This window comes from Electrophorus electricus, chromosome 16, assembly GCF_013358815.1.
Source record: "Electrophorus electricus isolate fEleEle1 chromosome 16, fEleEle1.pri, whole genome shotgun sequence".
Classification (NCBI taxonomy): Eukaryota; Metazoa; Chordata; class Actinopteri; order Gymnotiformes; family Gymnotidae; genus Electrophorus; species Electrophorus electricus.
In genome coordinates this window covers 6,073,876-6,096,644 of record NC_049550.1, presented here as the reverse complement: position 1 = coordinate 6,096,644, position 22,769 = coordinate 6,073,876, and the positions used below count along the sequence as shown (strand labels likewise).

At 37.1% G+C, this 22,769-nt stretch overlaps 2 protein-coding genes across 16 annotated transcripts in view; one reads left to right on the top strand and one right to left on the bottom strand.

Annotated features, from left to right (window-relative positions):
- The first annotated feature begins 2,580 nt into the window (after positions 1-2,580).
- Positions 2,581-17,706, top strand: brat1 (BRCA1-associated ATM activator 1). 2 transcript variants are annotated; one of them, XM_035534649.1, is made up of 14 exons: positions 2,581-2,937; positions 3,643-3,804; positions 4,378-4,532; positions 4,762-4,909; positions 5,639-6,032; positions 7,095-7,214; positions 7,358-7,446; positions 8,875-8,981; positions 9,109-9,292; positions 10,468-10,541; positions 10,655-10,739; positions 12,690-12,788; positions 12,887-13,044; positions 13,244-17,706. In XM_035534649.1, exons 2-14 carry the CDS (start codon positions 3,678-3,680, stop codon positions 13,988-13,990), a joined length of 2,487 nt encoding a protein of 828 aa, XP_035390542.1. In that variant the 5' UTR covers positions 2,581-2,937; positions 3,643-3,677; the 3' UTR covers positions 13,991-17,706. The 2 variants fall into 2 exon arrangements, with proteins under 2 accessions (XP_035390542.1, XP_035390543.1); XM_035534650.1 differs by lacking the exon at positions 2,581-2,937 and adding an exon at positions 3,047-3,267.
- Positions 17,526-22,769, bottom strand: part of dmd (dystrophin) — a 112,330-nt gene continuing 107,086 nt past the window's right edge. For 8 of the 14 annotated variants that reach the window (XR_004776987.1, XM_035534640.1, XM_035534637.1 and 5 more), the window contains 3 exons: positions 20,141-20,233; positions 18,622-18,647; positions 17,526-18,000 (listed from right to left, as the gene is read on the bottom strand). Coding sequence is in view for 12 of the 14 variants with exons in the window: in XM_035534640.1 (XP_035390533.1) it covers positions 18,625-18,647; positions 20,141-20,233 (116 nt within the window). In the remaining 2 variants the exon portion in view is untranslated. Of the gene's footprint in view, positions 18,001-18,617; positions 18,648-20,140; positions 20,234-22,769 lie in introns of those variants that run through there. The other 6 variants (XM_035534646.1, XM_035534648.1, XM_035534647.1 and 3 more) reach the window with 3 other exon arrangements.

Here is a 22,769-nt window from a genome sequence, read left to right as displayed (position 1 = left end):
GATGTTTAGGAGGAGATTATTTTCCTGGCACCAGTTTTCCAGGTGTTTAATCTCCTCCAGGTAGGCCCTCTCGTCATTGTCTGAGATCAGACCCACGACAACGGTGTCGTCAGCAAACTTGACAATGATGGTGGAGCTGGAAGTGGCTGTGCAGTCGTAGGTGTACAGTGAGTAGAGCAGGGGGCTTAGGACACAACCCTGAGGAGCTCCAGTGCTGAGGGTGAGGGTGGATGAGGCGCAGTTGCCCACCCGTACTGATTGTGGTCTGTCTGTTAGGAAGTTGGAGATCCAGTCGCACAGGGATGTATGCAGTCCTAGATCCCCCAACTTAGTAGTGAGTAGGGAGGGGATGATAGTGTTAAATGCTGAACTGTAGTCGACAAATAGCATTTTAACATAATTTCCCCTCCCTTTGTCCAGGTGAGGGATGGATTACTGACCGGACATGTGGGACCAGTTCCCAGGGGCCTATAACTGCTAGGGGACTCTGAGACACCAACAATACCTGTGTCAGCTCAAAGACTGCAAAAACATCACTGCAAGTATGAAAATGAGATTCTGTACAAATCAGTTAATGTAAAAAAATAAAATAAATCATAATTTGACCTCAGGTGTCTCAGTTCATACAGAGCTCTGGAGCCCCTGTGCCTGCCCACTCACAAGTCCAGGAAAAGGGCCACAGATTCACCTTTCGCAAATATAAACTTAATAGCAGCACATTTCCACAAATAACTACACACAAACATATATGCCCCTTGAATGGGACATATGAAAAATTAACTTTTTCTGTGCTTGTGCATTTGGGTGTCTGGAGTGCCTATGAATCCACAAACTGAAAATAGACAACCCAGTCAGTTTTTTGTGGGCTGCCTGCTCCAGAAAACAAGGGATAAAGCAAGATGTTCAGATTGAGCTCATCTACCTATATCTTTAGTAATCATTGGAATTAGAATGCTCTAAATGTATTTGAAAAAATATTGTGCTAAGGGTTTTATTGGTCTTTTAACTTCTGAAGTATATATATTAGATGTAAATTTCTAGATTGTCGCTATTTCACTGAAGCCCCCTTCAACATCCCAGAGGAGGTCTCTTATTTCAGCATATAGACTGGGTGGCACCGGCCTGTGCCTCTTTCATATAGGCGGTGTTAAACCTGTCAGAACAGTATGGGGGACTACATGCCCATTATTATCCTCATCCTGTGTGAAGACCTCTTGCTTCATTTCTAGGGGCTTTGTCACTTATCTTAATTGATTGATAGACCTTCCATCTGTTGCATCAGCTCCTGCAAATGGATTGGTAACATCCTAGTCAACCAATGCACCACCACTTCAGCTAGCCCCCCTTTGAAAGAAAAACTATCTTGCCAGTTGGACATGATCAGCTGGTAACTGCCAGGCTAAAGGCAATGCAGATGGCACCTCCATCCCATGCCACATGGGATGACATATTCAGAGAAGACCTGAACAGGATAAGACGCCCCTTATGCTGACATAAATCCTGCCAGCAGGGATGGACCACATATTTGACCAAATTCCTATGGGTAGTTGGAAAATAGCAGTCCTTGATTATCATACAACCTTGGGGAATCATGTTGCCATCAACAAAAAAGTGGTTGGGAAGTAACACAGGAGGATGGAGAGTAAAGACAAGCCTGAGAGTGGAAGGGAAGTTGGATTGATGATAGATAGTCCCAATGGAATTGTCGTATGGAAGAGGCTTGGATATCTTCTGACTGACCAAGGACTAAAACCCAATGCATAAAACATGACAACAAAGAAATTTGGCAAAAAAAAAACCTGTCAACTTAAAAAAGTGTAAAAGTGTGTTCTTGCACAGGACAGAAGAATAAACTAAGGCTATTTGGCTTAACTTTATGTTTAAGACTGTTAAAAAGTATACTTGTCCATCACACTGGTGTGCATTTAGCAATTTGCCTTTTATTTATACATTATTGTTTTTGTGGGGTTTTTTCTGTTGTAGAGAAAATTGGGAGTAATAGCAGAAAAAGAAAGAGCCATATGTGCAAAAAAGTGGTCAATGTCTTTCTTACAGGAAAAAACAAAAACAAAATTAATATCTGGCAGCAGTGCAAGAGAAGCTCAATCTGCAAAAGCACAAATTGCTAAACAATCCCCTACCACATAGGGATTGACAGCACATTTTTTAGGAGATTTACTCTGAGTTCTGATGCTTATTGTTAATATGGTACATGCTCAGTAAACTTTGGTCTTTGGGTTTAACAAATGTTCCTCGATGTTTAAATATTTTTGAAAATATAGCCTATATTGTCTTTGTAACCTATACAAATTAAGATCTATGTGCAAACAATAAAATAATCATGGAAACATATCTCCTGACCTAGATTTACATTTTGATTACAGAGGTGCCAAACCTCCTCTACCCAAGAGTCATCTGTTGATTTAACTTACAGTGATTACAAAATTTAGGAAGTAAAACTGGTTTCGAGGTACAGAATTAAAGACATTGCGACATGTGCGAAGATAAAACTCGATTCATAACGTCTCGCTGTCGCTAGGTGGCAGCATATATTTTAACAACGCTCAAGAAGAACAAGAAGAAGAACGTTGTGTTGACTCGATAAAAAGACGGCTAATGTGGACAAAGTTTAAAAAAAAAAAAAAAAAAGCAAAGAAAGAAGTTAAAAAAGTGGTAACCCCGCAACAGAGATAATATCCAGAGCATGTTTATATATCAGTGTAACACATCCAGGAGAGATCATGGATTATATTACTAGTTCCTCATTTAGGCTCTCGTCAGATCTGGCGTTTTAGCTAGCTAGCTAACATTAGGTAGCTACAAGACTTCATAAGAACAAGGATTGATTATATTTTCCAGGATATTGAATTAAAAACGAGTCTTGCACTCTGAAGCCTCTTAATTCTAAAGATACAAACTTGTGTCATTTTTAAAACGGTAAGTGTTCACTAAAGTTTGACCTTCGGATTATGCCCCAGACTCGACTGAGGGTGTGAGTAAGACTGGTTATCGTATTAGGTTACATAAGGTTTAATCTACGTGAAATCATAAATATGTAGTAGCTACGTATTTAAAACTCCCAAAATGGGCATATAAAAAGCAAATGTATTTACCTTTGTTGGTAGTAAAATTTGTGTAGGTAGTATATGTGATGTCTAGTCTGCCAATATAGGCTTAATGCCGCAGCTGAGGCATTAAAAATTCTCCAGTAGCTAAATATTGACGTGCACGTTTTTGTGACATGTGTAAGACAGAAGATAGTCTTTTGTGAGTACGACGAGCACCAAGAAGGTCCAAATGTAATTTCAATAACTCGGCATGAATTTCAGTAGCTGTAGATTTGACACATCGATTTTGTATCATTACTCTTTCAGTTTTTTAAAAAAGCGAAACGGAATTAATACAAACGTTCAATAAGACGCATTCTGACTGCATTTATTTTTATGCGCCTGTGCATGAACGAGATAGAGAAAGCCAAAGTAGATGTAGTTCCTACAGAGCTTTCCACTTTTCAAAAGTAGATACACATTTCAACTTAATAAATAATAAACACATGGGATGGGGAATACATATATTAATATAATGATGTGTGAATAGAGTAGCATTCACTCAAATTTCTATATTTTTTATGGTTCCTTGCAGGGCTACCTTTTTTGTTGGATGTTTTTCTCAGTACCATGGACAGCGAATGCTTATCCTTGCTGCCGTCTGTCTGTGAAGTCCTTGCTGATTCCAAACTTTTGCCACCTGATGACACCTCTTTGGAGAAGCTTCTGGATTGGTTCAAAGATCTAACTAGCCAAGGTGAGTAGCCTACATTCTGCAGCAGAGGTGCTCAGCCCAACTTCAGCAATGCACCATCACAGTTTAATGATATTTAGAAAATCTGATACACCTACTGCAATCAACTGAAGAGCTTAATCAAGTGTGGTGATTGAGTTTGAAAACATCAAACAAACAAGACTTCTGCCCTCCAGGACTAGAGCTGGCCCCCCTTTTCTGATGTATTATTAGCCATTATAAAACTGGCAGTACTTCTAAGTTGTATTTGGCAAGTAATGGTTATTCATTTTTTACATTGTATAACATTTTAGAATCTTTAAGATTTCCTTTGAGTTGTCCATCGGACAAATTTAATTCAGTAAATTTGCTTTTATTTGGATAGTTTTACCACCACTTGAGTGGAACATAAGAGAATGAAAAATAAAATGTTCAGCTATATATGGTAGGTTTACAGCTAAAATATTCTACAGTGTCTTCTAAAATTAGCTCATCCTAAAATGAAGTTGTTAATTTGTTCTCTACAGTGTCCTGTGCACTTTTAGCAGTGTTTGGATTACTAAAAAGTTGGGTTTTTTTTTTTTCTTTTCCTTCCAGATGACGGGCAGTCTCTTTTGCAACATCAGCCATGCCTATTGCAGTTCTTGTACAGTGTGATGGAATCAGAAGTGGTGGATCCCATCATCTTTTCCTTCTCCTTGAAACTCGCTGGGCTCCTGGCAGCTGAAGAGAGTGGCTTCTGTCTACTGCAGGTCAGACTGCCGAGCACCTCGCCCACAAAGAATGTCAGTGAATGCAAGCTTGTGTATGGTGCTTTTGCATGATCTTTATTTGCTTACAGAGTCATTAACGTGCTGTTAACTTTTTAATTATTTCCTGGTGCATATACAGTTGCCAGCATGGAGGTAATAAGTGTAATGTTTTTTGGTTACCGCAAAGCTTTTGAATGTGACTGCTCTTGGTTTCTTTGTGTGAGATCAGGAAAAAGGAGTGTTGGTGTCCATGTTTGTGCCAGATGGCTGGCATGTGCTGGGCCTTTGGAAAAATGCCTCAGTGCGTTGTGGGTGGCTCCAGGGACTGTGGAATATGTTGCAACACCCACCAGCAATGGACTTCTTCTGCAGGAATGGTAAATCTGAACTTCTCAGACATTCAGAAGCCTCTGCTCTTTATATAGAATTAATTTGTGTATTCAATGCAGAAGGACTAGCAACAATAGCTGGCATAGACGACTCCATGCCACCAAGCATGTAACTGGTTTGTGGGATTTTAAGAATGTAAAATATGATAGTGGTATCAACTGAGCAATCTTTTATTTAGTTAACAGTTTTTTGTTGTAAACCAAAAAATTACTTTGTTACAGACGACAGTTTGATGAACAAATTAAGATGTTTTGATGAGGCAATATTTGTATTCAAACATTAACAGTAAACATTTGAACATTGCATTATAATTTCATCCAAAGCTGAGGCATTGGCACCAGGATTACTGGTCAATATAATAGCATACCTTTTGAGACTCACACATTTGGGACAGGTTTCACGGTCTCTCGTCAACTAGTCAAATCTCAGGCGTCACAAAAAGTTTATTGCTTGGACTTTGATTTGAATTTGATTTGATTTGTTGCTGTTTATTTGTTTCTAACAAATCTAAATGGCTGTGCCCTCTTGTTAAGGTTAAAGTAAAACATGACATGTTTCTGGAGACAAATATTTTAAGATAGGAATTTTACTTAGAATTTCCTATATGCTAGTATTATGCTTTTTAAAATGGGGTTTGAAGTATTGTTTGGGTGTTTTATTTTGTAACAGCAACAATTTTTTAAAACTTATTTTAACCTCCTGCGCTTTTTCCGTAGGGATAATTACCTTGGTTCTCAATCTTCAAAACGATGAAAGCCTTTTCATTACCTCATTAACCAACCAGATTTTAGCACACATTTTAAACTGCAGCATGCCACGAGTGTTGGGAAACGACACTGACAGTACGGCAGAAGGTCAAGCTCTTGTCAGTTCTGACTGGGTCTCTGTTACTACAGAGATAATGTCCCATATGTCTAGGTCATTAGCTTCAGAGGATCAGGCCGTCATACTCCCAGGATTAAGGTTATTGGCCATAGTTCTCACCCAGTGTGGAGACCCTCTCAAGAGACTGTTGTGGAAACACGTCCTAGAACCTCTGGAGGTACTAGCTATTAGGAAGGGTGACTCATTAACCCCACCCATGATGGCAGTTCTTCAGGCTGCTGCAAGGTGAGGCCTTCAGTATTGCAAGACATTGTCTTCCAAATGGAGTAACTACTTAGCTTTTTAAATCCTCTTTTGAAATTTTTGAGCATTATTTGGAAGGATAGAATATTCTTGTGCTAGGAAATCATTTTAAAGGCAGTTGCATACAAAGATTCAGTTCTGAACTTACTATTATGAGTAAAACTGGTTTCAGCAAAATGGTAGTTTATTTAAATGGTTTCTTTTTATTCAAAAAGAAAATCTAGATAAAAATTTACTGGATAATATTTGTACATTTGATATGACTACTGTTTCTTTCCTTACTTTGTCCACCCATTGACTTACATTTATTTTACTGCTTATGCACTTTCAAACCTGAAGTCATTAAGTCATCTTTGACACATTCACAGGGCACCATTCATGTTCTGTAGCCTTCCTCTGACTATTCACCTTATCTTTCTTAAAACTTTCTTTGTAAGATTAAAATGTTCCATGAACAGGATTGACAAAAAAATAAATAAATAAATCAAGGACATGAATATCTAAGCATTAAAGATGGTTGTCCTTGTAAGTGACATAGTAGGTTCAGCATTTTATTTTTATTTTGTGTAAAACCACATTTTTGTGTATTTTGTGTAAAAGCCAGCAGCAGTGAAAAGGAAACACTGGATGGGTAGTACATAGCTGCTTGAAAGGCTCTTACTTCTACCCAACTAGAGTACCTATTTTTGCCCCAAATTTTACTATTCAGACCTCTGCACCACTGCAGATTCATAAAGTCCGTTGTGATCTCTTTAGCCAATAGTGACTTCACCACTATTAATTTCAGAATAGCTATGAAAGAGGCTGATTTTAAAAATCCTTAAACACCAGAGCCCTTTGCAGGTGTGTTTTAACCCATTTTGTTGATATCTGTGCCTGAACAGGGGGTTTATGGATAGCGTACTCCTTGGTAGACAGTGTTGCTTATTTTGAAACAGTAAAGGCACAGATTTTATAGCAGTATTTATATCTGTGATGATTTCTACAGAGGTTTTGATTTTTAAATATAATGTACACATAGTTCTCATATTTTCTGTGTTACAGGACTCCTCTTTATATCCAGCCAGAATGTAGAGTGGAGGCATTGATGAATGTCATGTTGTATTCAAGAAACACTAACGAGTCTGTGCTGTGTGCTGCATCAATCCTGCTACTGGAGAAGTGGTGATTAAAGAGGAGTCATTTTTAAATTATGTACTTTTAAAAACGCATCCAAAACTTTTGTCAGTGCTGATATTTCTCTTTCTTTCTTTCTTTCTTTCTTTCTTTCTTTCTTTCTTTCTTTCTTTCTTTCTTTCTTTCTTTAGTTCAGAGGTTCTGAAAAGCAGAGCAACAGATGTCATCCTCCTTCCAGTGCTGTGCATCACTGGGACTCAACAGCATTTTCATGAATCTGGTGGGGAAACACCCTTACACTCAGTTTCGATTCTTGTATGTCCCAAATGTGGGTGTGTGCAGGTGTAGAAGTGGATATGGGTCTGTGAATATGGATACATGACAATTGTTTATGTATTTAACCAGTTTGTGCTTTTAAACAGCAAATAGTTCACTGACTTCCCCTACCCAAATTATTTTATAATCACCATACATTTAATTTTAAAAAAGCCATCTTTTATTATTCAGTCATTCAGGGTCAATCAATCAAAATTTATTTATATACAGATGTTGTCACAAAGCAGCTTTACAAATGTCCAAGTCCAAGCCACCAGGGAGCAAGCCAATGGTGACAGTGGCGAGGAAAAACTCCCTAGAGCATGAGGAAGAAACCTTAAGAGGAACCAAGACTCAAGGGGGGGGGGGGGGGCATCCTCCTCTGGCTGACAATGGTCACCACAATAATAACAATTTTAGCAGAAAAACAGAGAACGTCCATTAAGCGCAATGGAGAAGTAGTTGGCTAGGGTTGGGGTGTGGTGGGCTACAGGAAGGGACATCGGGGTGATGAGAGTAGCCATGGCAGCTGAGACTGGTAGAGGCTCAGTAACATCATGACATCCCGCAAGAGAACGTCCATTTAGGTCAAGTGAATAACTTCACTGTTAATTTAGTTTCCAATATTCAATCGTGAGAGGAATAAAAACTGCCGTAGAAGGCCCATGCACACTGTGCCACAGAAATACCAACTCGGATAGTTTAGCAGAGTAGACTGAGCTTGCTGAGTGTCAGCTGAGATCATGTACATCATGTAGTATAAGGAATGCCAATAGTTTAAAAAAAAAAAGGAATTGTTAATTATATTGTAGTGCACTTTAAAGGAGTGATTGAGTGAAAAGTCAAATGTGTATAATTTTCTGTTTACCCCAGATGTAATCAGTTGGACAAGACATGTTTTATGACATTTGCTTCTTTAGTTTTGCACTGGAGCTTCAAGGCTAACATAGCTTATAACATTTATTTAAAATCTCAACAGGAATTTTGTATGTAAATATATACCTAAATACCTAAATTGATGTACGCTTGCCTAAAATGAAGTAATCTATTTTTTGATTGAAGCGTTTGCAAAATAAAATTTGCAAAATTACAAATTTATGTTCAGAATGGACCTATAGAATGATAGTAGGTATACCTATTTACATGACATCATATAATCTCCTATGTAAGTATTAATGTCTTGCTCAGAAAGCACATGACCATGTTTTTCTGACATGATCTGATTTGTCATCCATGATCTGTTTTATATGTTTTGTTCTATACACCTTGTATGCTAGGTGTTGGTGATTTTGGTGAATCCTTATCAGACGGTCCACAAATGTACTCTACTTTGAAACATTCCGGCCTCTCTGTTCAGAGTTTTGTGAACAAACATTTCTTTCTCTTGTTGTAGATGTGTTAAGTGGCCATGATTTACTATTGGATCTGCTGGCCCAGAGAGCATCCTGCATCTCCCTGCTCACTCAGAGTCTGTCCAGCATAGCGGAACTTATATGCAAGGTAGGCTGGCCAAAGAATGGTGTGTCTCGGACAATCAGGCATTTGGCTTGTTGAAGCTATTGATGGGGAAATGTAAATATACACAATTGGGGAAGTCCGTCTCTTTAAAAGGTAATGCTTTTTTCAGAAGAAATCTCTGGACAGTGTTTCCATTCGTCTGATCGGTTCTGCAGTGATCTCACTTCTGAGGATATGTATTGGCCATTACCCCTCCACTATACTGCAAGTTGGAAACTTCCCTCATCTTATTGGCTGCTGCAAGATTCAGAGGTGTGGTCTGGATGTATTAGGGAGCCTCACTGTTTATGAAGGTAAAGATTCTACTTAAAAATATAGCATGGCTGCCCCCAGCTCAGTGAACTTGCCACATATAGAACTAGAGCAAAAGTATTACTCATGGGTTTTCATTGCCCTCTAAGCAAATCTTTGGTCAAGATGAGCCAAAAAAAGGCTGTGAAAAGAAAGCTGTTTAACAAGTGGAGTTTACACTGAAAAAGAGTGAAATGTAACCTTTTATTAAGATGACATTACTCCAAAAAAAAAAAAATCTTTAAAATTACTATTTTTCTCAATAACAAGTTCAAATTACTGGAAGTGTTGTAGGTGGTACTCTGTACACCCTTTTTAAAAATACCTGCACCATCTTATCATGCTTAATATGGTGGGGAAAAGACAATTAAGCCTCTGAAACCCATTCATCCTTATAGAATATCTTCAATTTATTCAGAGTCCTTAAACTCTTCTCATGAGCTCACTCCACAGGTTTTCAGCATGGTTTTGGTCAAAAACTGGAATAGCCATTTCACTGATTGTGTGGTCAGTGAACCAGTTTTGTGTGTACTGCATTGTTAATCACTTTTTTTTTTGCCAGTTTTTTTTTTATCATCTTTTGAATGTGCATAATTTGGGGAAGTGCACTGATTTAAAGGTGCAGCAAAAGTTCTGTGGCCCTTGACAATTATTCTCTATTTGCAAAGACAATGCTGCGCTGTGCATGAATGCAGAAGCTAGAAGAAAGTGACAGGATCACACTTTTAAAAAAGAACTGCTAGGCAGCTAGTTGACATCGTGCAAACCAGATTTAACTTGTTCAGAATGTGAAAGCCAACCTTTTTTAATTTTTGAACACAATCAAAAATTCTATATAATTGGTCAGAAAAGAGCTCTCCAAGATGTCAGGGACTTGCGTTTGTCCATTTCCTATCTCCATGAAAAGCACTGGAGTTCTTGCATAAGGATAAAAATAACATTATTTTTTATCAAAACCAAAACAGTACTGATGAAATCTTTTGCCAGTCGCTTTAGATTTATTTTTTTATTATATAAACGCTAAACTGTGAGATTTTCTGGCATCACAATTGCCACTGCATAGCATTATAGCTAATTACACCATTATATCTTTATATCTAGTATGATCTTAAGCAGCTAAATGGTAATGAAAAGTACAGATCTTTGGAATTGCCGTGTTGAATTTGTTATCTCCTAGAGAGCATGGACTTGATTCAAGAGGCTTTCGCCATTATCCTACAGTATATGCAGAGTCCTGATTCACATGCGACGGTACGTATGATCTCAACTACTACAGGGTGGTTGTGTTCTGTTTCTAAACCGTGTCATGTTTATTGGAGTTCAGGCTGATCTCAAAGTTTGTTTTTGTTTTTTCTGTTTCCAAGGTCTTGAAGAAAGCACATCAGGCTGCTCTTAAATGGTTTAGCATTTGTTCACCTTCAACTGACTTATGGAGGTTTGTCAGTAATGGTAGGTACAGGCATGGGAGTAGGAGCTACATTTTATTTAACCTTCTCACCACCCCATCCCCTGTTACATGAGAAATGTTTGTTGCCTCTGGGGCTTTGTTCTACAATACATGTGAGATTGCAGGTGCAAGAAGGTATTTCAATTTGAAGTAACCACTCTTGAGGAAGGTTCCTCTCAACTAGTCAAGTTTACATTGAGAAGCCAGAGACAGGCCATAAATGCACTTTTATTGGGCTAAGTAATGGTTATTATGAGCATTGAGGGTCAAAGAGATTACAAAAACAAAGCAGTAGACAGTCTCATCATTAGCAAGTCCACACCCATAAAGATGAACAGACAGATGAAACAAAGTGAAGGAAATAAACGTGGGTTAGGCAATGACACCACCCCCAGGATAAAGATAACTGACATGGGTTTAAAAGATGTGCTTTACAAAGTCCTTCAAAGTCTTCTATAAATATTAATAATGCAAATATGAATAATGAATAACAATATTTGTGTAGAAGACATGCTGATAAAAAAACTAAAGATTTGAAAATTACATCATAATTGGTCTTCACTCTCTTAAAGGGGACCAGTCACTCAAATATTCTTTTGGTTAAGTCCACTGAGCAAATGTTAACATGGAAATATTATTTCTCGACTTCCTTTGTTGGGGTGTAAATGGATCAGTTCTTTAGATATGGTCTGGCCCCCACTTTATCTGACACAGCATGGTGTACTGGATTCCAATCCTCTGTAAATCACTAGTTTAGCATTGCTACATTCTCTCCAAAATAATATCTTTACTCTGAGTCAGTATGCTGACCTGTATTGATAAACGGTGCTGGAAGCAAAGCTAGTTTTCATCACATACCACTGAAATGCTTTTTTTTTTTTTTTTTTTTAGTTAGCTTTTAGCACTCTACTTACTACTCCAATCCTCCAAAATGATTAAAAAAACATTTAGATACATTGAAAACCATTTCCATGTATTCAAACACGTCAATAAAGACTTTTGAACATGTGTGCCAAATCCAGATTGAAACTAGGAGAAGGGCTAGTGGAGTCGCCATGCACATCGTGCTGATTTATTAATTTTTTAGACTCGAGTCCATCTCGTGCTTCATACAAAGTGTCATCATTGGTTATTGTTTTACCCATCATTTTTTTCCAAAATGCCTTTGATGGCAAACAATTAGATTATTTCAAAGCTCTGGCATAATGCAGTACACTCAACTATTAAAACAAAAATGCAACTTCCTCTTAAGTCAAGTCTAATTTTTTGCCATATGCATTCAACAATATCCATGGGGATTGCAGTAAACAAGACAAGTGAGGGGGTGTCAAGTAGAAGGGCTGTATGGGATCCGTAGTCCATAATTGCAAATGGATATTGCCATCTGTTAATGAGAGGGGCCTTTGCAGATGTCCGCTATCTTGTGGCTATACTGTCTTTGGCAGTACATTAATATTTCAGCAATGGTCATATCTGAATTGCTTTGGCAGTGCTTCGAGATTTTGGTAATGATCATATCTGGATTTTTTGTATCACTCACTGCCTCTGAGAAAAAGGCAGATGTCCTCACTCTGAGGCTCCAGGGCCTTTTAATTGACATGACAGTACTGAAAATGACACTGTATTATCCAGACATGTTACATACATGATATGCCATCAAATAGCATTTGTGTAGATTTTTCACATTTTCTTTTCATTAGTCTCAAAGTAACACATTGCTCAATAACCACAAAACCAAAAAAAAAAAAAAAAAGCTGGTCCATGGCTTACTGTTTTCCTACTGTTTTATTAGGTTTCAACATCAGTGATTAGTAGTTTCATTTAATTTCAGCTTTTGATCCACTTTGTTTTTAGTTTTATTTCAGTTTGTGAAAATGTTCTTTCATAGTTCATTTTTGTGCGTGTGTGTGCGCGTGTGTGTGCATGTGTGCGTGCGTGTGCGTGCATGTCAGACCTCTTTTCTGTGTTGAAGAAGCACGTATGTGATGGACGATGGGAAGTGAGAGATTCAACTCTAGAGTTCATTGCTCAGCTTACTTCTGCACTGAAAGGTAACATAAAGCAGCCTTTCCCCAGATGTTATACTCTAGCACTGTAATGTTGCTACTAGAAGTGGATGATTGTCAAACTGAATAACATCTTCTCTCAGGTAACAGTGAGTACACTGAAGCTCTGCATACTAATGGCATGATCTCAGTGCTGTTTACTGCACTGTCAGATGTAGAGGCGTATGTCCAAGCAAGCGCGGTGGCTGCTCTTGGGGAGGCATTAACTACAACTAACCTGCCCCTCTGTACCAGTCTTCAGGTAAAGCAGTTGTTTTCTTCAGAAAGACATTTTGATTACCAGCCCTAAACTCATAATGTAACTAATGAAATAACAGAACCAATTTTGGCATATATGCAACCCATTTCTGAATGTATATTTCACTCATTTTCTGATTTGACCTGGTTTTCAGGATCTATAAGTTCTTATGATCTAATCTATTTTCTCTAAACATGTACAGGAGGAGATTGTTTCCCATCTGCTGACTGTCCTTGCTCAAGATGCAGAGAGCTTCCCTCGTCGTGCAGCACTGAAAGTCTTCACGTCATGGCTGAAAATCCCACAGACTTTTGCGGCCTTGGACCAGTCTCTGAGCTCAGTCTTCTCATTGGGTGGAAATGACTGTGACTGGGAGGTGAAGATTCACACACTGGAGTTAGCAGATGTGTTGATGGAGAAATCACTAAGTCACTGTCCATATGCCGTTCAAGGCTATGAACCTTCAGAAAGGTGTACAGAGCAAGCACTAAACAAGCTGATGGATTTAGGGACATTGGGCTTGCTGTTTAAATGCCTGTTTGACTGTGATAGACCTGTCTCTCAGAAAGCCTGTGCACTCCTGCTGAAGCTCAGGGCATTTATGAAACAGACGTCTCACACTGATGGCAATGACCTTGCCCTTGAAATATGCAGGTACAATTGGGGTGAGGAAATACTTCATAGATACTGCAGCAAAAGGCCTGAACAGTCTGATTGTGTAAGTAATGATGATGAAGTGTCTTATGAACAAATAGACATTGTAAAATGTGATCCTTGCTGGCCAAAAGAAATTAGCCTCTGCAAGATATTAGATGTATTGGATCTGGATGAAATGCAACACACTTTATCACTAAGTAGTGATCATGTGATAAATTCACCCAGATCTCTAATGGAAGACATTCTGTTTGTGGCTCACCAGAGTGAAGACAATGTTGTGGACTGCTATTGAGAATGTGCATTTGACTGCAGTAACCTGCCATTGACTTGGTAGGTCTTGGCAGGTCTTGTCATTGATCAGTGTGCTTCTGTCATTGGATCCATGTGCTCAGAGCTTTGTATGAAGCAGAGTGGACTATTTTTATTAATCTATACATCTATTTGTGATCTGCCCTGTTTTTCTGTAAATATTTATAATTGGGTCATCCTTATTATCAAATCTGATACCATGTCAAAAAAAAGCCATAATACTCTTAGTATGTTTGGATGTAATAATTCCTACAAGGGAAGGTTTTCACAGCATTGAAAACTATATGTTCTCTTAAAAAGTCTCACCACCAGTTAAGATTTGACAATCTAGTTTACTTTCTTGTTCCTTGATCTGAGTCTAAAGCGACTTCACCTATTTTAAGCTATTATAGCTGGGGTGAAAAAGTGAAATGAGCCCCAGAGGTGAGCTTTGAGGATCACCAATTTAAGTAGATTGATAAATGCCCTATTCACTGTGAAATCAAATAAATATGATCACATTGTAGCCTTTTTAGTATCTGTTCTGAGAAGTGGGTCTTGGTTGCCAGTGCGTTTGAAAGATGCTTGAACATAAACAAAAAAAATAAATTGGATGACAATCTTTCAATACTGGTCGTATGCCCAACATTTACTGAACTGTAAAATCTGGACATAGTTAAGGAAGCATATAAAATTAGAATGCATTAGCTTTATTTGGCTTGTGTATCCATTGCAAACACCAAGTTCCAAATGCTTCTTTTCAGTTGGCTTTATTGTCATTTACCTTAGAATTTCCGCACATTCATCTCTTTCCTCTTCCCCAGCCATACACTTCCACACATACGTACTCATTAAATATCTGACTTGTGTTTGTTAATTTAGAATTAGATCTAAACACACACCCGAAATTTGAATCTATAAAAATGGTATCCTAACCTAACAGATACGGTTCATATTTTTGGCAGAATTCCCTCTGCAGCCACTAAGGAATTGCTGCATAAAGTAAAATATGCATATTATTCACTGACAGTTCTGACAGTTCTGACAATTTGGCGTGTGACCTCGCCCATGACTTTACAGATATCAGTGATGCCGGCCCTATATTTATGCACTTGTTTGCCCTGACCTACAACAACACCTAGTGGCAGAATAAGAAAATGCGTTTGAATTCTCCAATGCAAGTGGCAAAGTAAAGATTTTTATATTCTACCATACAATATGTTTGCACTTTTAATAAAGTATGCTTGGTCAGTCCAATAGATGAAAAGTGAGCACCTTGCAGTAGAATAACCACATCTGATATATTTTACATTTTGGTGGCACATGTTGCCCTGAAGAGTTGTTAATTTCACACAACATTGAACATTACAGTTTATTAGTAATGTCCATTAATAACCTATATTTTTGTTTTTTGCATTTCACTGCCCTGTAAATGCTAAATTTACTGTGTGTACCACCTGTTTGGTTTTTATTTTCATTGGTTCAGCTACAGTCTGTTCACATTTATTCTGTTACCAAGTTATAGTAGTACATCAAAAATGTATTAATTCCCTGTGGTACATTGTGATTTGCTCTGTCACAATACATTGCAAGAGGAGTGCACTCTCTATGAAGCCTAGTCATTCCTCATCCAGTGAAGCTCCTAGCCAGCCCTATATCAGTATGTGAGGTATCGCAAGCCATTTCAAGCAATTTCATGCACAGTAGTAACAGCCCTGGTCAAAGGCTCATTTAAATGGCTTTATACCTTTGCATAACCTTGTACCCCAGCTGTCGACAATGTTTAATGTGTTGCTGATGTCTTCCTCAAACATTGATAAAAGCCAAAAGGTCAAGTACTCTAAATGTTGAGTGCTTGCTGCCCAAATTTATAGTATAATTGGGGATATAAAAAGTGCTAAAATGTATGCTGCGTATTTAGAGCGTATGTTCCCTAAAATAATTTCTCCTGACCAATCTTGATTTATTAAACAGGTTTCTTTAATTTCTGGAGACTTTATAACCAGACTGAATTTAATAAAGAGAGATTTTGTTAATTTAATTTCAGAACACATTATAAAACCCTTTATCACCCTCTCCTGTCCGCAGTGACAAAAATCCTTTGACCAGGTAGTAATAATAATGTCTTATTTGTCTTTATTTCAGTACATCCTAGTGTTCACACTTCAATACTTTATCAATAAGCTTAACATAGCATTTTAATTTACATGGAATTGTAAACCTGCTCCAATTCAGAAAGGCTTTCTCATCTGTCTCATCCATCACTGGCTTTGCTCAGCAGACTCTACCTCATGTACCTTCAACCCTGGCAGCCCTGCTTCATACACCTAGCTCATCTCCTTTCACTGATTTCAGTCATAATGGGGATGTAATCTGGACATGCTTAAGATGGCCCCATGTCTGCCACTTTCACTGTTTTACAATTTATAATTTTCTACCATTCATCATTAATAAATCCTCTGTAACATGGCACAACATGGTGTTAAGGAGTTCAGTTGCCTATACTACGATGGACTTCTCTTATCCTTTGAACAGATGTGTGAAATGTTTGCTATGCTCAGGGCCGTTTTTCATTTACGAAATTTGTGACCTGTACATGTGCAGTTGCATCTCGGTTACAAAGGGCCACTAGGCAGATGGTTGATTATGTTCTAGGTCCACTTCTAACATAATTTGTGATCTTGTATTGAAATTGTACTCTACATTAATTCCTGAGATCTGGGAAGCCATTCTGCTTAGTGTACATCTACTGCAAAGTTAAATTATACATCCTATATATTGGAGTAAACTAAAACTGTAGAACCTCTGTGCAATCAATGTAAATCTTTCATACATGAATATTTACACTGAATCTGAAAGAGTTTTGCTTCTCCACTTTAAAAATAATATCTGGTGTCTTGTATCAGCCCTTTTCCAATTTTTTACCCTTCTTGCTCGATGGTTAATGCTGCTCAAGGGCAAAGAGCCAAAACCTTCAGTCTTTATACACAGAGTCCGAGATGTTCTTTACATTTTACGATTAAAAAATGTCAAATAGTCCTATAGAATCTACACACAGGTGAACCAAAACATGGTGTCCCTTTTGGCATTATATCAATGAGCATATTTAAATGGCCCCTAATAATTCACCTCCTAGTAGCTCTTATCAAATATATTTGAACTTTTATACAGTTTCAGTAGATTACAATTTGTGTACAAATGAAATATGAATGAATTTTGACAAACATCAGTATGGAGCCATGACTCTCAAAGTACACAAATACTGCAAAGCAAAAAGAAAACACCTGTTCAGTGAGGTTATACTGGTCAAATAAAGCTTTACCTTTACCAGTATCAATTTCTTAACTTTTAACCTGTTGTAATGGCCAAGTTCTCTGAACAGGGTAGGTGACACTTCATAATAAATTTTCATTTGTCTACAAACAATAAAATACCGCCATATTACCAAATGTCAGTACTGATATCCTATTTTGATAGGAATAGTTTAAACAGACTGCTGCAGATGAAAACAGACCAGCACACATGCGCACACACAAACACACGGATGATAAACTTTTAATATGCGTTTGTTGTGTTACAAACAAAATTAGTTTATAAAGCACCCTTTATAATCCATCTGCCATTAGGATAAAACACTTTTAAAATGCGCTCAACACTGTACAAGGAAATGGCACGCAGTGTTACAAGTTATCACACTTTTTTTTTTTTTTTTTTTTTTTTTTAAAATTGCATAGAAGATTAAAAACAGCTTTTTCTTAAAATAACAAAACAGTTCTAGACTTGATGTACGAAACTACTTAAATCTACAATCTGGAACCACGATCCTTCAGAAAAATAGATTTTATTGATTTTGCCATTGTAAACATATCCTGTCCAGCTGTTTACACTACAAAAGCATGCACTTGAGAAGGCTTCTTTAGTCTCAACCCCACGCCTCTGTCATCATACTGACCAATGACTCCATAGCATATCCAATGTTATCAACCATATGGAAGAGACTTCCCATCTTATATCCTGTTGGGGGAAGAAAGAAAGAAGGGGGGGGGGAAACATCAGACAGGAGTCAGGAGAAAATGAAAAAAATAACCTACCATATGCATACATTCATGTATGTGTATTTTATAGCTGTACTATATATCTATATATATATATATATATATATATATCTATATGTATATCTATATATCTATATCTATATATATATATATATATCTATATATCTATCTATCTATCTATCTATATATATATATATATATATATATATAGATATATAGATAGATAGATTTCCAGGTGAGTAACTGATATAGAGATTTCTCTAGAAACTGTATTTTACTATAATTTTTACTATAATTTTGAATATATAAAGATAAAAAGCAAGGAGCTAAAAAACACACGATATATATACTCGTTCAAATAGAACAAATTGTATTGTTTTTTTCCATTCTATTCATACTGACAAGGCTAAATATGTACAATTTCATTTGAAGATTACCTGCTGATAGTTATTTTTAAAATCAGGGCATCATAAGCGGAGCAACAGAGCAAGAGAATATTGGAAGAGAATATTGGAAGAAAAACCAGTGAAGAGAGCAAAGAATTAGTTTCAATGCAGAAACATTAGCAAAGCATACTAACCTCTCATGGATTTAGCTGTCCAGCTCCTTGGACAAAGAGAATGGAAAGAAAGAAAAGGAAAAAGAGAAAACTTTACTTAGGTCTTGGCCAGATTGCCAACACTGTACACTAAACATGCAATTTGTTTTAAAGCAGTAAAACTGGATACAACATTTTCTTATGATCATTATCATGTCCAGAATTATTCTGTGAAGGGTGAAAAGCAATCATTACAAATATATAGTAAACTGAAAGTAATCAAAAGAGCAATCCAAAATGTATTATTTAGTAAATAATAAATACATGAAATGTCCATCACACTTGTGGTTTTGTTCACATTTTATGTGTCATTACATCCTGGTTTAAGATGTTTGAAATGTGCCCAAATTTAGGAATTCAGACAGGGCCAAAAACTTTTTCCGTGTTACTGTGACTTGCTGCTCCATGCATAAGTTTCACAAATTCTTGAATCCTTAAAAAAAACCAAAAAAACAAAACCCTGTAGTATTACACTCACCAGCCACTTCATTAGAGACAAATATTATTAGAAACTCCTTTAGTTGTACATTTAGAGTCGGCATCCCATTTGCTGCTATGCATCCCATTTGTGCTAGTTATCACTAGACCTTGATCAAGGGTCAGTTAAGCACCACAGGGGCATGGTTGTCTGGATATTTTTGGGAGGTGGGCCCCTCTCCTCAACCCAGAAGTAAAGCTAATGTAGAAAAAAAAACCTAGCAACTCTGTGGTGCCTGGTGAACATATATTAGCTCATGTCAGTGGTAATGAAGTGCAATATAGAATCAGGATGCATTTAAGTGAGATTTCTCATCACCAAGCAGTCTCTGAAACGAAAGTAAATCCATACATTTAATTACAAATAATAAAGAGAAAACATTTGATTGCATAAGAACTCACTTGGTATACAAAGTTGGTACCACCTGCAGAAACAGTTATACCTATGAATGTTTGCCAAAAAGACCTTATAAGGTAGTGGTCAAGGCACCACTGCCAAGCTGCCACTGTTGGACCCTGAGCAAGCCCTTAACCCTCAAATGTTCAAGATGTATTCAGTGATAATTGTAAATTGCTTGGATTAAACATCAGCTAAATGCCCTAAATGTAAATGAGTGTTATACATCTCAACAACCCATTCTTCTTAGCCAAATTACTCAAACCTGATGGGGAATATTTTTTAAACAAACATTTATAAGCATGTTGACAGATGCTCAATTTTGATCACATTTTAGGTTTTAAGCCACCTATCTCACTTATGGAGGACTGTACATCATTTAAAATTGGCCATGGGGCTCCTGGTACACTCCAGTATTATGGCTCTACTTGGCCTGACCATCAGTTTGGGAGAACAGCCATATACACAATTGTTCCGTAATCACATTATAATTTATATTTGTATGTGCAGCACAACAGATTTAACAGTGATTCCAAATTATTCTAAACAGTACAGATAAAGAGAGAAAGGGTGTGTGTGATTTTATATATATAAAAATAAAAGAGAGAGATTAGCACAACGTCATACCTTGGCTATGGGGGAAAGATTTATTTAGCTGCTCAATCACTTCCTCTAGTCCAATGCTTGCATCCTGGGAGGGACTGGACAGCTCATCATCACCTAACATATAAAATATCATATTCATAATAAATGTCATATTAAAATTAACAGAAGTTCTCTTTTTTTTTTAGCCCCGGCGTGCATACAATATATACACTTTCTAATACCAAGCACACACACACACACACACACACACACACACACACACACACACACACACACATATATATATGTGTGTGTGTGTGTGTATGTGTGTTTACACACACACTCCAATACCAAGCATAGCTATCACTCTAATCAAGAATGTTGTTTCATTCTTGTTCCTCTAAAATGAGTATGCATTTTAATCTTACTGTCGAGAAAAATGTATCCGCTTTACTTGTCTGCTAGCTTGCAAGCTATTCTGCCATGTGTTATGCAGTGGTAAATAGTTAGTCCACTTTACAGTCATAGCATCATGATTTACATGAAGGCCCTTGGATTACTTGTGTAAATTATGCCTTCTTTAACCATGTAAAAAGACCCATAACATGCTGTTACTAATGCTAGAATATTTTTATGGGTTTTTTGTTTTGATTTTTTGAAGAACTTAATTACAGTGTCCATTCAATAAAGCACATGTTGATAAAATGTGATAAAATCTTTCTACTGCTGGCTAAAATCTTTCTAAAAGCTGGCTACTTGTACATCGGAGTGGTATATATTTGCAAGCAATGTTCACGAGTAGTGAAAACTGATCCTTTTATTCAAGACAAAGCAGTACATGCCATTAACTAAATCAACAACAATATAATAATTATTATTCTCACATTATAAGCCAGAAAACAGTTGTCAAAATGTTTTTTCCAACAAAGCTCCTAGCCAACAAATTGTTCTTGGATGTAACTAATGTTAGCTAATATTAGAGGATGAATTTCTGGATACATTTAATCTGTTTAACTACTTACCTATAATATATACCTATATATGTGAGAACAGTCATCACACTTTATATGCAAGAAGGCATTAACTGCTAATGTCAACCTCTTTGTGTGTAATGCCAACTCATATAGCTACTGTGTGGATGTCCTGAAGCCTCCTGCACCACACATGCATGTTTTAACAAAAGCGTAGTCAGTCACTTTTTATATCATCATCAAATCAAATTTATCCAGAAAGTAGTAGTAAATGGCTAAGGAAACAAGGAAACACTAAATTTGACCTCTAATTGCAAGTGTAAAGGACTTTCCCATGTTGTTCAAGATAAATATAGCTATACATCTCAAGCAAAAAGGTCTGTTCACATATTTGAAGAGACTGCGTCTTGTGTACAGATTACAGTGCAGTTCTGTCTTTCTGTGTTAAGAAAGCACTATGCAAAGTAAAGGCCACAACAAATTTTTGGGTTGTCTTTGCTTGGATTCCCGATCATTATTTGGCCAAGTTAGCAATAGTTTTCCAGTCCTTTTGGCACCTTTTCCTTTCAGAGTGAATGGATTTCTCTCACTCCTCTGGCATAAATCCTTATTTCCTGGATTGTAGATTTTAAAAAATTGTATTTGTCTGTGACCAAATATGCAGGCGGTCTCCAAAATGACCATTTGTGACATGTCAGCAATATCAAAGAAGTCCAAAACCGAACGACAGAAATTATTAAAACAGACAATAAAGAACATGTTCTTGCATTGATTTTGTGTCATTTAAGCACCTGTTTGCTAAAGTAAACTCTCATTCACTATTAACTATCGTTACTTCTGTCATCTGATTGGTTTATGGATTCTCTTGGTGAACCCCAAAATCAGGAATTTTTCCCAAACAGAAGCAATTATCCTCTCACATTTCTCATCAAGAATGCACTATATGTTTGCAGACATTTCTTGGACAGTTTGAAGGACCAAGGAAGTCTGTGCTAGAGCTATGCTTACCATCTGCTGTAAGATCTTGTTGACTGGATGCAGAGTGCCTTACTTTTCCTGCTAGATTTAGTTGAAACATCAGATGCCCCCCATTAAAATTTTCCCCTGAGGCTGGAATTGTAATGGAAGTAATGGCAACACCCATTCATAATGCAAAAAAAAAAAAATCTATCTATTGAGTCAGAATTGTTAGCCAATTGTTAATTTAAAACCTTACCACTCTGGGGCACAGAACAGATATTGAAAGTGGGGGACCAAGCTGTGAGCAAAAGGTCTCAGCTTTAAAACTTATACAACTATGCTTTATGAGTTATTTTGTGTAATTTGGGCTAATGGTTTAACTCAAAGTTATGTTTGCATACCGACTTTTTATGAATCCATTGCTAAACCAAATCAACACTGGTCACATAGGCCTACATGATCAAAACTAGTCAGCTAGCAAACAGGATGAAGGAAATGTGTTTGTGTGGACTTCAGAAATCACTATTATATTCAGTAAAATATACAGAATGTTTACTGTGCTCTCTGTGAACTCAGTCCTGTGATGCTTTCAAATAATTCTTATTTGAGCATCAAGGATTTAAAAAGTAACAAAATTTAATTGACAGCGGCATTTCCATCTTATTGCATACATTCAAAGTTTTTTCTTCGGTTCCTCTGCTTGTTCAGCCAGTGTTACCATCCTTTGAACACGTAGTTGT